Genomic DNA, 15,391 nt, shown 5'->3' with positions numbered 1-15,391 from the left:
CAATAAACCACCAGAAAACCAGAAGTGGTGCTGTAGCTCAAGTGGTAGAGCGCTCGCCTTGAGCTGAAGAGTGCAGGGACAGCACCCAAGCCCAGAGTTCAAGCCCCACGACCCACAAAAAAAAAAAAAAAAAAAGACTATTCCTCTTTTCTTGTCCTGTCTTGGTAAGGGTATAGCTAATACCTTAAATACCTTTGCCCTAGGAAAAATCCATCAATAGTGTTCTATTCAATCCTAAATTATTCCCAATTTGAAAGCTTCTAGAAAACTTTTCAAAGGTGTTTCAAAGAACATTTTGTAGAGTAAGAACACATGTACAGATCTACTATTTAAATGTAATCAGCATCAAAATAGAGGTTATGCTCAACCAATTCACAAGGTCTTATCTTGACACTGTGGCCAATGCCTGTAATCCCAGCATTAGGGAGGCTTAGACTGGAGGACCAGGTTGAGGCCAGCCTGGGCAATTTAGTGAGACCTTGTCTCAAATAGCAAAAACAAAACAAAGGCCAGATTTGGTCATACCTGTAATCTTGGCTACTCAGGCTAAAATCGTAATATGAAGCCAGTAACTAGCCATGGCAGCCACATCTAATAGACTCTTCTTTCCAATTAACCAGCAGTCAGTTGTGGCTCAAGTGGTAGAGTGCCAGCTTTGAGTAAAAAAGCTAAGCAAGAGCTTGAGACTCTGGGCCCTGAGTTTAAGCCCAAGAGCCAGCCCAAAAAAGAATCCTCCAAAATTAAAAACTCATTTTTGTCTAATGCAGAACTCTGCCTCTGCTTGACCTACTCCCTGCCCAAGAGGGTGGAGTGATAGATTCATCTCATGTCTACCCCATTCCCAGCAGCACTGAAACTTGTTCTTGTAGGATGGCCTGTGCTAAAGTGCTATACAAGGGATGTTTTCGTGAGTGGAGGGGAGACCCTGGAAAAAAGCCAAGAACTGTAGCAACTCTGAATAGGGAAGAGTGAAGTGCTTCTAACTAACAAAAGATAAGTATCTGTTCCGCCCCTGAAGGTATATAAACTCCCTAAAGCTATTTTCATCTGTAGAAATGAAAACAGCTAAGGTCCTTGGGAAAATAGACATGGCCATTCCTTACTTAAAGCTTAAGCAAAATGTGCTGACTTAGGTAATTATGGTGTGACTGAAGACAAGTTGAGTGGAGAAACTCTGCGGGTGGGCGTATTGTTAGCAGACAGTGAGGCTGGGAGGAAGAAGGGAGCAGGCATCTCAGTTGTGGGAGTCTCCCCTTGGTTCCGAAGCTGTAGGATTTGTCGGAGCAAGGCCTTACCTTCTTCCCGGGTCTGAAATAAAGTCAGGCAATTGTTTCAAAATATATCCAAGGCTATTCTCAAAAACAGGCTATTAAAAATACTACTGTTAAATGGATAATTGAGTTAGGCAGACAAAAGCAGGTTTTTAAATCAGGCATGGTGGTACATCTGTAATCTCAACCCTTAGAACTAAATCAGGAAGATTACATGTTCATGGCCAACCTGGGTTACAAAAAGTTATAGAATAGCCCAGGCTATATAAGCAAGACTCCTAAGGGGTGGGGAGAATCCGCAAGCTCCAGTGACCTAATGGATAAGGCACTGGCCTCCTAAGCCAGGGATTGTGGGTTTGGGTTCCACCTGGGTAAAGTTACTTAAGAAAAAAAAAAAAAAAAAAAACTCGTGGCTCCCGCCTATAATCCTAGCTCCTCAGGAGGCTGAGATCTGAGGATCATAGTTCAAAGCCAGCCCAGGCAAGAAACTCCAGGCAAGAAACTCCGTGAGACTCTTATCTCCAATAAACCACTAGTAAACTGGAAGTGGTGCTAAGGCTCAAGTGGTAGAGCACTCGCCTTGAGCTGAAGAGCTGAGGGACGGTGCCCAGGCCCAGACTTCAAGCCCCATGACTGACAAAACAAAACAAAAAACAAAAACTCAGTACAATAAAAAATTTAAAAACATAAAAAGGAAAGGCTTCCTACTGATTTTTCTTTTTGTCATGGGACTTGAACTCAAGGCATGGGCACTGTCCCTGAGCTCTCTTGCTAAAGGCTAAGCGTGCTACCATTTTGAACCACAGCATCACCTCTGGTTTTCTGGCAGTTAACTGAAGATAAGAAACTCACATGGGGGCTGGGAAGATGGCTCAGTGGTAGAGTGCTTGCCTTGCATGCCTGAGGCCCTGGGTTCCATTCCTCAGTACCACATAAGCAAAAAGAAAACAAAGCCGGAAGTGGATCTGTGGCTCAAGTGGTAGAGCACTAGCCTTGAGCTGAAGAACTGAGGGACAGCGCCCAGGCCCAGAGTTCAGGCCCCACGACCGGACCCCCCAAAAAAAAAAAGAAACTCACAGTCTTTCTTGCACAGGCTGACTTGAACTGTGATTCCAACACTGCAGCCTCCTGAACAGGATTACAGGAGTGAGCCACCAGTGTCCCACACTAGTAACATTCTTATCCACCTTCCCACATCATGGGGGGGGGGGCGGGGGGTGTATTCCAGGCTTACTTAGCTAGGTACCCGTGGCTTACACCTATAATTCTAGCTATTCAGGAAGCTGAGATCTGAAGATGACAGTCAGAAGGCAGCCCAGACAGGAAAATTAACCAGCAAAAAGCTATGAAGCTGTGGCTCAAGTGAAAAGAGTGCTACACTTGAGCAAGAAAGCTAAAGAATAGCACCTGAGTTCAAGCCCCAGCACATACACATGCATGCACACACACACACACACACACACACACACGCATATACATGCACATGCACGCACAGACACAGGCATACACATGCACAGATATACAAATGACATGTTAGCCTAAAATCCAAACCCCTTACTAAGGAACTGATACATACATCGTTGAATGCACAACATTTCTGGGCACAAGTTGAAGCTTCATCCCATAGCTTGCACTTAAAATAGTACTGGGCCAGATAGCGGAAAGCAGTGCTTTCCTCCAAGTGTTCCACTATTTCCTAGATAAGGATAATAGGAATGAGTGAGTGATAAGATTAAAGTCAGTAAAACAATTCCCATGCTATCACACATACCCCACAGGAATAGATATCTTGGATATATTTGATGTAACACTGGGCAGCCTGTTCCGACTCAGTCAACTGTTCATGAAGCCTACAAAAGAAATTACGAAGCACCTTAATTATTAAAAAGTAAAAACATGATTAAGACACACACACAAAAATCACAATACCTAAACAAGTATAATTTTTCACAAAAATAACAAAATTGAGACCCACAAGACTGCCCAGCAGATAGTTATTATTAGAAAGATCAGAAACAAGACTGTGGTTCAAATGATAGAGCACCTGCCTAAGCAAACTGGAGGCACTAGGTCTGGGAAGGTAGCTCAGCGGTAGAGTGCATGCCTTGCAAACTGGAGGCACTGGGTTCAATCACCAGTACCAGGGGTGAGAAGGGGCAGGGGGATCTGAATTTCAGAATCTCTTAAGCCTAGTACTGATGGCTCACACCTATAATCCTAGCTACACAGCAGGCTGAAATCAGGGGGTCACAGTTCAAAGCTAGCCTGGCCAGAAAAGTCTGTTAAGACTCTTATCTCCAACTAACCACTAGAAAACCAGAAGTCATGCCATGGCTCAAAGTGGTAGAACAATAGCATTGAGCAAAATGAGCTAAGGGACAATGCCCAGGCCCTGAGTTCAAGACCCACAATTGCTGGAGGCCAGTGGCTCATGCCTGTAATCCTAGCTACTCAGGAGGCTGAGATCCAAGGATCACGGTTCAAAGCCAGCCCAAGCAGGAAAGTCGATAAGATTTTTTTTTTTTTGGTTGATCGTGGAGCCTGAACTCTGGGCCTGGACGCTGTCTTCAGCTCTTCAGCTCAAGGCTAGCACTCTACCACTTGAGCCACAGCACCACTTTCGGCTTTTTCTGCTTATGTGGTGCTCAGGAATCAAACCTAGCCCTCATGCATGCAAGTCAAGCACTCTACTACTGAGCCACCTTCCCAGCCCTCCATGAGACTCTTATCTCCAATAAACCACCAGAAAACCAGAAGTGGCACTGTGGCTCAAGTGGTAGCATGCCTACCTTAAGCTGAAGAGCTGAGGGGCAGTGCCCAGGCCCAGAGTTCAAGCCCCACAACCGACCAAAAAAAAAAAAGACCCACAATTGACCAAAAAGAGAGCAAGGGAAGTGGTGACATGTATGCATGGCTGGGAATGTGGCTTAGTAGTAGAGTGCTTCCCTAGCATGCACAAAGCCCTGGGTTTAATTCCTCAGTACCACAGAAACAGAAAAACCCGGAAATGGCACTGTGCAGTGCTATCTTTAAGCAAAAGAAGCTCAGGGGCAGTGCCCAGGCCCTGAGTTCAAGTCCCAGGACTAGAACAACAACAACAAATGTCCTCCTTACCCAATTTATGTAACTGTAACCCCCTGTATATTACCTTTATATCACCACCACCACTACTACTAGAATCTCTTGGCCAACTTTTTTTTTTTTTTTTTGCCAGTCCTGTGGCTTGAACTGTGGGCCTAGGGACTGTCCCTGAGCTTTTGTGCTCAAGGCTATCATTCTACCACTTGACTGGTCACCTATTTCTGAGTTTTTAGTTAAATTAGTTGGCCCTTATCAGGAAAGTAGGATTTGATTTCATTTCTCTCCTCCTTTCCTTCCTCCTCCTTTCCTTTCATTTCTCTCTTCTTCCCTTCCTTCCTCTCTCACTTTCTGTTTATTTGTTTTTATCATGCTAAGGATCAAACTCAAGGCCTTGGACCTGCTATGCCAAGTACTCTCATCACTGAGCTATATCCCTGGCCCATTCATTCATTCATTCATTCTTTTTCTTTGTAGTACTGAGTTTGAACTCAGGGCCTTTTGCTTGTCAGGAAGACACTCCACCTTTTTGAGAAGTGTCACTTTTGTTGTTGTTGTTGTTTGGCTGGGGTTTTTTAGTGCTGGTTCTGGAGCCTGAACTCAGGACCTTGTGTTTTTGCCTTGCTTTTACTCAAGGCTGGCACTCTACCACTTGAGCCATATCTCTACTTTCAGCTTTTTGGTGGTTAACTGAAGATAGTCTCTCAGATTTGTCTACTAGGATTTGCTTTGAACCAAGATCTTCAGATCTCAGTCTCTTAAGGAGCTAGGATTAGAGGTGTGAGCCATGGAGGCCTGGCTAAAAGTGGTACTCTCTAGCATAGGCAGTGAATCAGGCTAGACATTCCCCATCTACCCCTCCAACAGTAAAGTTGGTTTGCCTCCAGCAACACACACACACATACACACAAATGATGGCTCATTCCAGACCAGCCTTCATATATCTTGCTATTCCCACACTCATATATAATAATGGAACCTAGAGAAGACATAGGAAATATCAGCCGCATTCCCTCCTTTCACTTACTTTGCCAGTTTCACAAGAGCCATTTTCTCCACATCACCCACAGCATAAGCTCTCCAGTAACACTGTCAAAAAAAAGTCACTTTATTACTCAACTTGTAACAAATAATCACATAAAGAGTAAGAGCCTTCTAACCCTTCTAGAAGTTCAGACATGCAAATCACAGAGCATTTTAACCATTTCTGACACATCTAGATTACATACTAGTATTCACACTGATCTCAGCTTGCTTTGTTTTTACCCTAAGGATGTAAAAAATATTCAAACTTCACATGCACACAGATCACAATAAAGATAAAAATCAGTGCACAAAGAGCCTGATCTTCATGTAACAGCAGATTCCCACCCAAAATCTTAAGGCCCCAATTTTAGGTACCTTTTTGGCTTCCACTAGTTGATTGAGTTTCTCATAACATTCTCCTAAGGCAACCAGCATACGAGAATCATTAGGCCTAAGAAAAAAGCATAGGTAGTCTGAGCAGAGACTACCACCAATAACTTCAGCCTTTCATCAAGGAATAGCACCACTGCTATTGTACTCTTATTTCAAATCTATTCAAGGACTGGTCTTTAATAGAATGCTTCATATAATAACATTACTTTGTGTTCATAATTGTACTATTAATCCACTAGTGGAAGACATTCAATAAAAATGATCAATGTTTAGTCAATTTTAACTTAGGTCTCCATAAACCATCACAGTGACTTATTAATAGCTATCACAAGGCAAAGAAGCAATATAATCTTTCTCACACCAAGTGACCAGACTTACCGAAGCTGGTGGGCCCGTCTGTAATAATAAAGGCAGTAAAATGGCATCTTAAGGATTTCATAAGTCTGCCCAAGGCCATACCAAGCTCTGTAGTCCCTCTTGTTGACTTCAATGGCATGTCTAAGAAATTTAAAAAAAAAAAAGACTGGTGAAAAGGCAAAATCACTGAGGTTTGCCACTTATAGGCTCAATATAGGTTCCTGACATTACAGCAGTCAAGTCTACCACCCTTCCTTCCTCCCCCAACACACACTCACTATATGCTTACCGATAAGCCTGGATAGCAGCAGATGTGTTTTTCATTTCCATGTACTCATGTCCCATTAGGGTCCATGCCCCAAGATACCGAGGATTCAACTTGAGGGCTCTCTGGAAATACAAGGCTGCTTTCTCATGCTGAGAACGTAAACTATAATAGTTGCCTGATTAAAAAAACAAACGAAAAATTCATGAATACCTAGAAAGGTATTTTTAAAAGTCTGCACCAAGGACTCGTGCCTGAAATCTTAACTACTCAGGAGGATGAGATCCAGAAGATGGTGGTTTAAGGCCAGACCTGACAAAAATAAGTATGTTAGGTTCCATCTGCAACATAACCAGTAAAAAGCAGGGCTGGAGGGTTGGCCTAAGTGGTAGTTTGTTGGCCATGAGCAAGCCAAACAAGTATGAGGCCCTCAGTTTGAACCCTAATATCACCACTCCCAAAATTATACATTATATACTGTATATATTTAGTGTATGTGTATGTGTGTGTGTGTGTGTGTAATTTAAAAGTCTGCTAAAGGGGCTGTCCATTAAATGAGCATGAAGCCATAACCCATTCTCTCTAAAGTCCTGATAGAAAAACTAAACTATACACAAAAGGAATATCATTTTTTGTGGTAGAGAGAGGGAGAAAGGGAGGGGGAGAGAGACAAGGGGCGGGGGTGGGGGGACCTTGGCACACTAGTCCTGAGGCTTGAACTGCTTTTTAGTGATTTATTGGAGATAAGGGTCTCTAAGGTTTGTCTGCCAGAACTGGCTTTAAATCATAAAGCTCAGATATCAGCCTCTTGAGTAGGATTACAGGTATGGGTCACTGGCACCTTACTAAAAACATATATAATTTGATCCTTTAAAAAAAAAAATGGTCATGGGGCTTGAACTCTGGGCCTGAGCGCTATCCCTCAGCTCTTTAGCTCAAAGTGAGTGCTCTACCACTTAAGCCACTGCACCACTTCCAATTTTCAGGTGGTTTATTGGAGATAAAGAGTTTCATGGCCTTTCTTGCCTGGGCTGGCTTTGAACCGAGATCCTCAGATTGCCGCCTCCTAAGTAGCTAGGATTAAAGACCTGAGCCACTGGTGCCTGGCTGATACTATTTTTATAAAGCAAACAGCCTGGGGCTGGGAAGGTGGCTCAGTGGTAGAGCATTTGCCTTGCATGCCTGAGGCCCTGGGTTCGATTCCTCAGCACCACATAAGCAAAAAGAAAAAAGCCGGAAGTAGATCTGTGGCTCAAGTTAGAGCACTAGCCTTGAGCTAAAGAGCTGAGGGACGGCGCCCAGGCCCAGAGTTCAGGCCCCACAACCGGACCCCCCCCAAAAAAAATCCTGCATATGAGTACATATATTTAAATGTAGCATGAGAACAAGTAAACACAAGTAATATAAAGATGGAAGGGGGCAGATGGAAAAAAAGAAAGAAAGAAAGAAAGAAAAGACCAGCAAAAAGCAAAAACCTTGTTACTTTAAAAAATATCCTTTGTAAGGGAGGGGCCAAGATGGTGACCGGACAGAAAGGAAACACCACAGCTCTCCAACCAAATAGAGTTCAGGTTTCAATGCTCCCTTTCTCCAAGAGACCACAACAACTAAAAGACGATTACTCAGGGAGATACAAGAAGTGAAAAAAGAAAAGGGAAAAACTTCAGAACCTACACAAAAACGGGAAAGCAGGGAGACCCTTCCGCCACCAGGGGTGGCGGGGCTCCAAGCCGAGCTGCTCAAGCCACCTGGCGCTGGACAACTACAAGTATCCCAAGGCTCCCGGAAGACTCCCAAGAGCTGGTGCCAACCCAGAGAATACAAACAAAAATCAGAACGCAGAACCGGCTGGAAGACCCCACCCCCTTACCCACCAGGTGTGGTGCCTCTTCCTGGCCAGCACAAGCAGCCCAACCTAGCCAGGAGCAGCAGTAGCTGCTGGCAGCAGTGGTGAATGGCCCTAGACACACAGCATGGCGCCTCTGCCCCGCTGGCAGAAACAGCCTAGCCTAACCCGGAGCAGCAGCTGCAGCAGCAGTGAACCACCCCAGACTCCAGGCCCAGTGCCTCTCTGCACAGGCAGACCACGGAAACAGCCCAACCGGGAGGGCATTGGTGGCTGCAGCGAACAACTCCAGACCTGTGGCAGGGCATAGCACCTCTCCATATTGGCCCACATAAGTGGCCCAGCCCAGTCCTCAGTTGCAGTGCAAACCCCCAGACTTGCAGTGGGGCGCAGGGCTTGCATAAATGGTCCAGCCCAGAGCAGGGATGGCAGCCTGTGAGGAACCCCAGACCCTCGGTGCCACACCAACAGGATAAACAGTGACAAAGGCTGTGAAACACAGACCCAGCCTGCACCACCACCCACCATAGCCCACAATCATCTCAACCAATGTTAAGAGAGTAGTGACCAGCAACCTACAGCAGACAAAACCAGCCATCTTCCACAGCACCATTGGACAGCTCCCAACCAGTACCCCACAGGGTGATGCCCCCCTATTTCACCCCCCTGCCATAGGAGAACAGCATTGATGATAAACCCCCCAGAACTTGGCTTAGACCACCCCCACCACCAGGGCTACAGGTCCTAAGGAAGCTGGGAGCTGTGCAAATGCACCAGAAATAAGCCGGAACACCCAGCCTGCCAGGCTTGACCAAGAGCACCCCTGGGAGGGAACACAAGCAGTCTAGGCTTCTGATCCTTGACTAAAGGTGGGAACTGCCTAAGATATCCAGTAGGTAGTTGAAGGAACCCTACGTGCTTCCCAGACAGGAACCCTAGCTATCTTAACTGCTTGCCCGAGACTGGTCAGAACCTGAGTGCACACCCCAGCAGAGGGCAGAGTGTGTCTGCCCATCACAATCTAACAAGAGTTAGCGCCACATGGGTCAGACCAGCAGCTGGAAAGCAGTCCCTCCCACAACAGAACCTCAGACCAGGTAAAGTACTCTCAATCAGCCCAGTGCTGAGAGCAAGCTACATCAATTGATCCGGGAACAAATCCAGAACCAAGCAAAGGTAGCCACCTAGCGACCAAAACAATCAAGAGCCTGGAATTGGTCTGCAATAATTCCTGAATTCACATGCAAAAATCACAGTGAAAAATTACAAGATTTATCAATGGCCAAGATAGTAAACCAGACTCAAAGGCCAGTAACCACACAGGGGAGAATGCCAGTGGAAGTGAAAAAGAAATGGAAGACAGGGCTGGGAAGGTGGCTCAGTGGTAGAGTGCTTGCCTTGCATGCATGAGGTCCTGGGTTCCATTCCTAGGTACCACATAAGCAGAAAAAGCTGGAAGTGGCACTGTGGCTCAATTGGTAGAGCTCTAGCCTTGAGCTGAAAAGCTGAGGGACAGTGCTCAGGCCCAGAGTTCAGGCCCCACAACCAGCAAAAAAAAAAAAAGAAATGGAAGACAAACTACATCCAAGAGATAATAGAGGCAATGACTTAAGAATTAAAACAAGAAATAGATCAGAAATATAAAGAACAAAGGAAAGAGCTATCAAAAGATATCCAGGCCTTCAAACAAGAAATGCACTCAAAAATAGATGCAGTACACACCTCGCTAAAAAATGAGATTAATACTCTAAGGAATGACATAGAAACTATAAATGGCTCAATTTCCCCCATGCAAAATTCAATTTCCTCCATGCAAACCACAATGGAAGCCACAGTTAATAGAGTGAATGAAATGGAAAACAGAGAATAAGATACTGAAGACAAAATGCAGGCACTGGAAAAAAAAAGTTACAGATATGGAAAAAACACTCAAAAAATGCCAAAGGGAAGTCTAAGAACAAGCAGACTCTGCCAAGAAATTTAACCTTCGTATAATTGGGGTGGACAAAGGGGAGGAATACTAGAATAAAGGAATGCAACACTTATTCAATAAGATCATCACTGAAAATTTCCCATCTTTGTTTTGTTTTGTTTTTTTTTTGGGTCCGGTCGTGGGGCCTGAACTCTGGGCCTGGGCACTGTCCCTCAGCTCTTCAGCTCAAGGCTAGCGTTCTACCAATTGAGCCACAGCACCACTTCCGGCTTTTTTCTTTTTGCTTATGTGGTGCTGAGGAATTGAACCCAGGGCCTCATTCATGCAAGGCAAGCGCTCTACCACTGAGCCACCTTCCCAGCCCAAAATTTCCCATCTTAAAAGAGAAAAATCTTTTTTTTTTTTTGGGTCCGGTCATGGGGTCTGAACTCTGGGCCTGGGCGCTGTCCCTCAGTTCTTCAGCTCAAGGCTAGCACTCTACCACTTGAGCCACAGCACCACTTCCAGCTTTTTCCTTTTGCTTATGTGGTGCTGAGGAATCGAACCCAGGGCCTCAGGCATGCAAGGCAAGCACTCTACCACTGAGCCAACTTCCCAGCCCAAAAGAGAAAAATCTTGGAAGTAGTGCTGTGGCTCAAGTGGTAGAGTGTTCACCTTGAACTGAAGAGCTCAGAGGTAGCACCCAGGCCGAGTTCAAGTCCCATGACCAAAAAAAAACAGAGAGAGAAAAGCTTACCTACCTAAACAGAGGACTACAGAACACCTAATAAGCAAGATCCCAGGAGGAACACTGCTAGGCACATTATAGTAAAAATACAAGACTTTAGCAATAAATAAGCAATCTTACATGCAGCATAAGAAAAGAAGGAGCCGGGTGCTGGTGGCTACGCCTATAATCCTAGCTACTCAGGAGGCTGAGATGTGAGGATCGCGGTTCAAAGCCAGCCTGGGCAGGAGAGACCGTGAGACTCCTATCTCCAATAAACCACCAGAAAACCGGAAGTGGCGCTGTAGCTCAAGTGGTAGAGCGCTCGCCTTGAGCTGAAGAGCTGAGGGACAGCGCCCAGGCCCAGAGTTTAAGCCCCATGACCAACAAAAAAAAAAGAAAAGAAAAGAAGGAGTTATATTACAATGGGTAAAAAAATAGAATTACTGCAGATCTCTCCACACAGACACTGATTGCAAGGAAAGCCTGGGAAAGTACTAATCAGAGCCCTGATAACCAATAACTGCCAGCCTAGACTGGTACATTCAGCAAGGCTAGCATTTACATTTGAAGGAGAAACTAAAAATTTTAATAGTAAAGAAAAACTAAATGAATTCATAAACAATAAGCCAGCATTACAAAGACTGTTAAAAGAAGGATTACAATCCAAAGAAAGCAATCAGGAACAGGGATCCATACCAGATAGATATCGTTAGGAGACCAACTTACTAAACACAGGAGGAAAGGAAAGAAGAAAAACTTAGGAAGTAGGAAAATGACAGGAAACACAACATATCTCTCTATAATAACTATAAATATTGGGGCTGGGAAGGTGGCTCAGTGGTAGAGCACTTGCCTTGCATGCATGAGGCCCTGGGTTCGATTCCTCAGCACCACATAAGCAAAAAGAAAAAAGCTGGAAGTGGCGCTGTGGCTCAAGTGGTAGAGTGCGAGCCTTGAGCTAAAGAGCTGAGGGAAAGCACCCAGGCCCAGAGTTCAGGCCCCACAACCGGACCCAAAAAACAAAAAACAAACAAACAAACAAAAAAACATAAAGCCGGGTGCTGGTGGCTCACGCCTGTAATCCTAGCTACTCAGGAGGCTGAGATCTGAGGATCGCGGTTCAAAGCCAGCCTGGGCAGGAGAGACCGTGAGACTCCTATCTCCAATAAACCACCAGAAAACCGGAAGTGGTGCTGTAGCTCAAGTGGTAGAGCGCTCGCCTTGAGCTGAAGAGCTGAGGGACAGCACCCAGGCCCAGAGTTCAAGACCCACAACCGACAAAAAAAAAAACGTAAATATTAATGGACTCAACTCACCCAAAAGAAAAAGAACTGTAGATTGGACCAGAAAACAAGATCCAATGATTTGTTGTCTTTAGGAGACCCACCTCCTGGCCAAAGATAAAAGCAAACTCCGAGTGAAAGGATGGAGAAGATCTACAATGCAAATGCCCCCAACAAGAAGGCAGGAGTTGCTACTCTGATATCTGATAAAATAAACTTTACATTAAAAACATTTCCAAAAGACAAAGAAGGTAACTATATATTAGTACAGGAAACAATCCAAGAAGAGAAAATTACCATTGTCAATCTATACTCTCCTAACATTGGTGCACCCCAATATGTTAAGCAAATACTCTCAGATTTGCAGGAAAAGATGGATTCAAATACAATAATACTAGCAGACTTTAATATTCCACTCTCACCAAAAGACACGTCAACCAACCAAAGAATTGGCAAAGACGTCTCCAAATTAAATGATGCCGTATCTCAAGACTTAACCGACATATACCAAGTTTTTCACCCAACAACAACCCAGTACACATTCTTCTCAGCAGCCCATGGAACTTTTTCTAAAATAGATCATATCTTAGTTCATACAAGGAATTTAAGTAAATACAAGAGGATCGACATAATCCCCTGTATTCTATCTGACCATAGTGGAATCAAATTAGTTCTCAATAACAAGGTGTAGAGTAGAAGAAACTCAAACACATGGAAATTAAACAGCACACTGCTGAGCAACATCTGGGTCACAAGAAATTAAAAAGTTCCAAAAGACCAATGGAACAGATTAGAGGACCCAGAAATAAAGCTGCAGTTGATATTTGACAAAGGAGCCAAAGACATACAGTGGAAGAAGCATAGCCTCTTCAACTACTGGTTCTGGGCAGCTGCATGCAGAAAACCGAAAGTGAACCTGTCACCATGCACTAACATCAACTCAAAATGGATTAAAGACCTTAACATCAAACCTGATACTCTGAAACTACTGCAGGACAGTGTAGGAGAGACACTTGTGCACAGGCAGGGACTTCATGAACAGAGTACCAGGGTCACAACATATTGGAGAAAGACTCGATAAATGGGACTACCTTAAAATAAAAAGTTTCTGCAAGGGCTGGGAAGGTGGCTCAGTGGTAGAGCGCTTGCTTGCATGCATGAGGCCCTGGGTTCGATTCCTCAGCACCACATAAGCAAAAAGAAAAAAGCCGGAAGTGGCACTGTGGCTCAACTGGTAGAGTGCTGGCCTTGAGCTGAAGAGCTGAGGGATAGCACCCAGGCCCAGAGCTCAGGCCCCACGATTGGACACCCCCCCAAAAAAAAAAGTTTCTGCACAAGCCAGGTACCAGTGGCTCACGCCTGTAACCCTAGCTACTCAGGAAGCTGAGATCTGAGGATCGAGGTTCAAAGCCAGCCCAGGCAGGAAAGTCTGTGAGACTCTTATCTCCAATAAATCACTAGAAAACGAGAAGTGGCGTTGTGGCTCAAGCAGCAGAGTGCTTGCCTTGAGCTGAAGAGTGCAGGGACAGCACCCAAGCCCAGAGTTCAAGCCCCATAACCGACCAAAAAAAAAACAAAACCGTTTCTGCACAGATAAATAGCAACCAAACTAGAAAGACAGCCAACTAATTGGGAAAAAATATTTATCAGCAATATATCAGACAAGGGTCTAAAGTCCATTATATACAGGGAACTCAAGAAACTAACTCCTCACAAACCTAACAAACCAATCTTGAAATGGGTAAGGGAGCTAAAGAGACTTCTCAGAGGAAGAGATAAAAATGACAAAGAAACACATGAGGAAATGTTCATCATCCCTGGCTGTAAAGGAAATACATAAAAACAACACTGAGATACCACCTTACTCCAGTCAGAATGGCCCACATCCTAAATTCAGTCAATGACAAATGCTGGAGGGGATGCGGAGAAAGAGGAACCCTACTGCATTGCTGGTGGGAATGTATACTAATATAACCACTCTGGAAAGCAGTCTGGAGGTACCTCTAAAGCTAAATATAGATATCCCCTATGACCCAGCCATACCACTCCTAGACATCTACCCTGAACAACAGGAACCAGTATACAAAGACACATGCATCTCCATGTTTATTGCAGCACTGTTCACAATAGCCAAGATTTGGAAACAGCCCAGATGCCCCACTACTGATGAGTGGATCCAAAAATTGTGGTACCTATATATAATGGAATACTTATACAGCCATTAGAAAGGACAAAATAATGGCATTTGCAGGGACATGAATGGAACTAGAGCAAATTATTTTGAGTGAGGTAAGCCAAGAACAGCACATGGTCTCCCTGATATGAGTATGCTAAAGCCAAAATACAAGAAGATATGACAAAGTAAACAGGACTCGAGAAACAAAGGACAGCCAGTCATTTTGTCATATCATCACTAAATGACTCCATGTTCTTGACCAGATAGATTTACCGTAAATATATGCACACCACTGAGAGAAGCCAGAAGGAGGAACAGAATAAGTGGAAAACGGAACAACATAAACAAAGGGCCCATCAGCTGCACTGGACATAGAAGAAAAAGAACTAAGCAACCCAAAGACAGTGAAGGGAAGGGAGGAATGAGAGGGAAAGGGGGAATAGCTTACACTAAGCAAAAGGAAAGAAATGTAATCATCACCTGAGGTGAGAAAAATAATTTGTATTGTCAAAGCTCATAGAATTCACAAACTTTATAGACCATGATAATGATAACTTGCCTCATGAAGGTTAAAATGTGTTTGTAACTTTAACTAAGTACCACTATTCCATAATACTGTGAAATAAGTGAAATTTATGTAATCACCTATCTCATTTTTTTTTTAAAGTGGGAGAAGGGAAGGGTTAGGAGGGGCAATGTTGTCAGACACCGTGTATTCATATACTGTTTTGTAGAATGGAAACTTCTTTGTACAACTACTTAAAGATAATTAAAAAATGTTACTGGAGGCTGGGAAGATGGCTCAGTGGTAGAGCACTTGCCTTGCATGCATGAGGCCCTGGGTTCGATTCCTCAGCACCACATAGGCAAAAAGAAAAAAGCCAGAAGTGGTGCTGTGGCTCAAGTGGTAGAGCGCTAGCCTTGAGCTGAAGAGCTGAGGGACATTGCCCAGGCCCAGAGTTCAGGTCCCACGACCGGACCTAAAAAAAAATAAATAAATAAAATAATGAACAAACAAATAGTGATTATAGTTCAGGAAGATTTAACCACACTA

General features: G+C 44.3%; 1 protein-coding gene across 1 annotated transcript in view; it reads right to left on the bottom strand.

Annotated features, from left to right (window-relative positions):
* Positions 1-116: 116 nt before the first annotated feature.
* The window catches only part of Cdc23 (cell division cycle 23), a 38,559-nt gene continuing 23,284 nt past the window's right edge, over positions 117-15,391 (bottom strand). Inside the window, exons 10-16 of the mRNA XM_013020430.1 lie at positions 6,415-6,568; positions 6,147-6,266; positions 5,751-5,826; positions 5,377-5,438; positions 3,043-3,121; positions 2,848-2,967; positions 117-1,308 (exon numbers count right to left, since the gene is read on the bottom strand). Of these exons, the coding sequence (XP_012875884.1) occupies positions 1,138-1,308; positions 2,848-2,967; positions 3,043-3,121; positions 5,377-5,438; positions 5,751-5,826; positions 6,147-6,266; positions 6,415-6,568 (782 nt within the window). The 3' untranslated portion in view covers positions 117-1,137. The remainder of the gene's footprint in view (positions 1,309-2,847; positions 2,968-3,042; positions 3,122-5,376; positions 5,439-5,750; positions 5,827-6,146; positions 6,267-6,414; positions 6,569-15,391) is intronic.

This window comes from Dipodomys ordii, unplaced genomic scaffold, assembly GCF_000151885.1.
Source record: "Dipodomys ordii isolate 6190 unplaced genomic scaffold, Dord_2.0 Scaffold50, whole genome shotgun sequence".
In the NCBI taxonomy this organism is placed as follows: Eukaryota; Metazoa; Chordata; class Mammalia; order Rodentia; family Heteromyidae; genus Dipodomys; species Dipodomys ordii.
The sequence above is the reverse complement of the archived record's forward strand: the minus strand, read 5'-3'. Positions and strand labels throughout refer to the sequence as shown.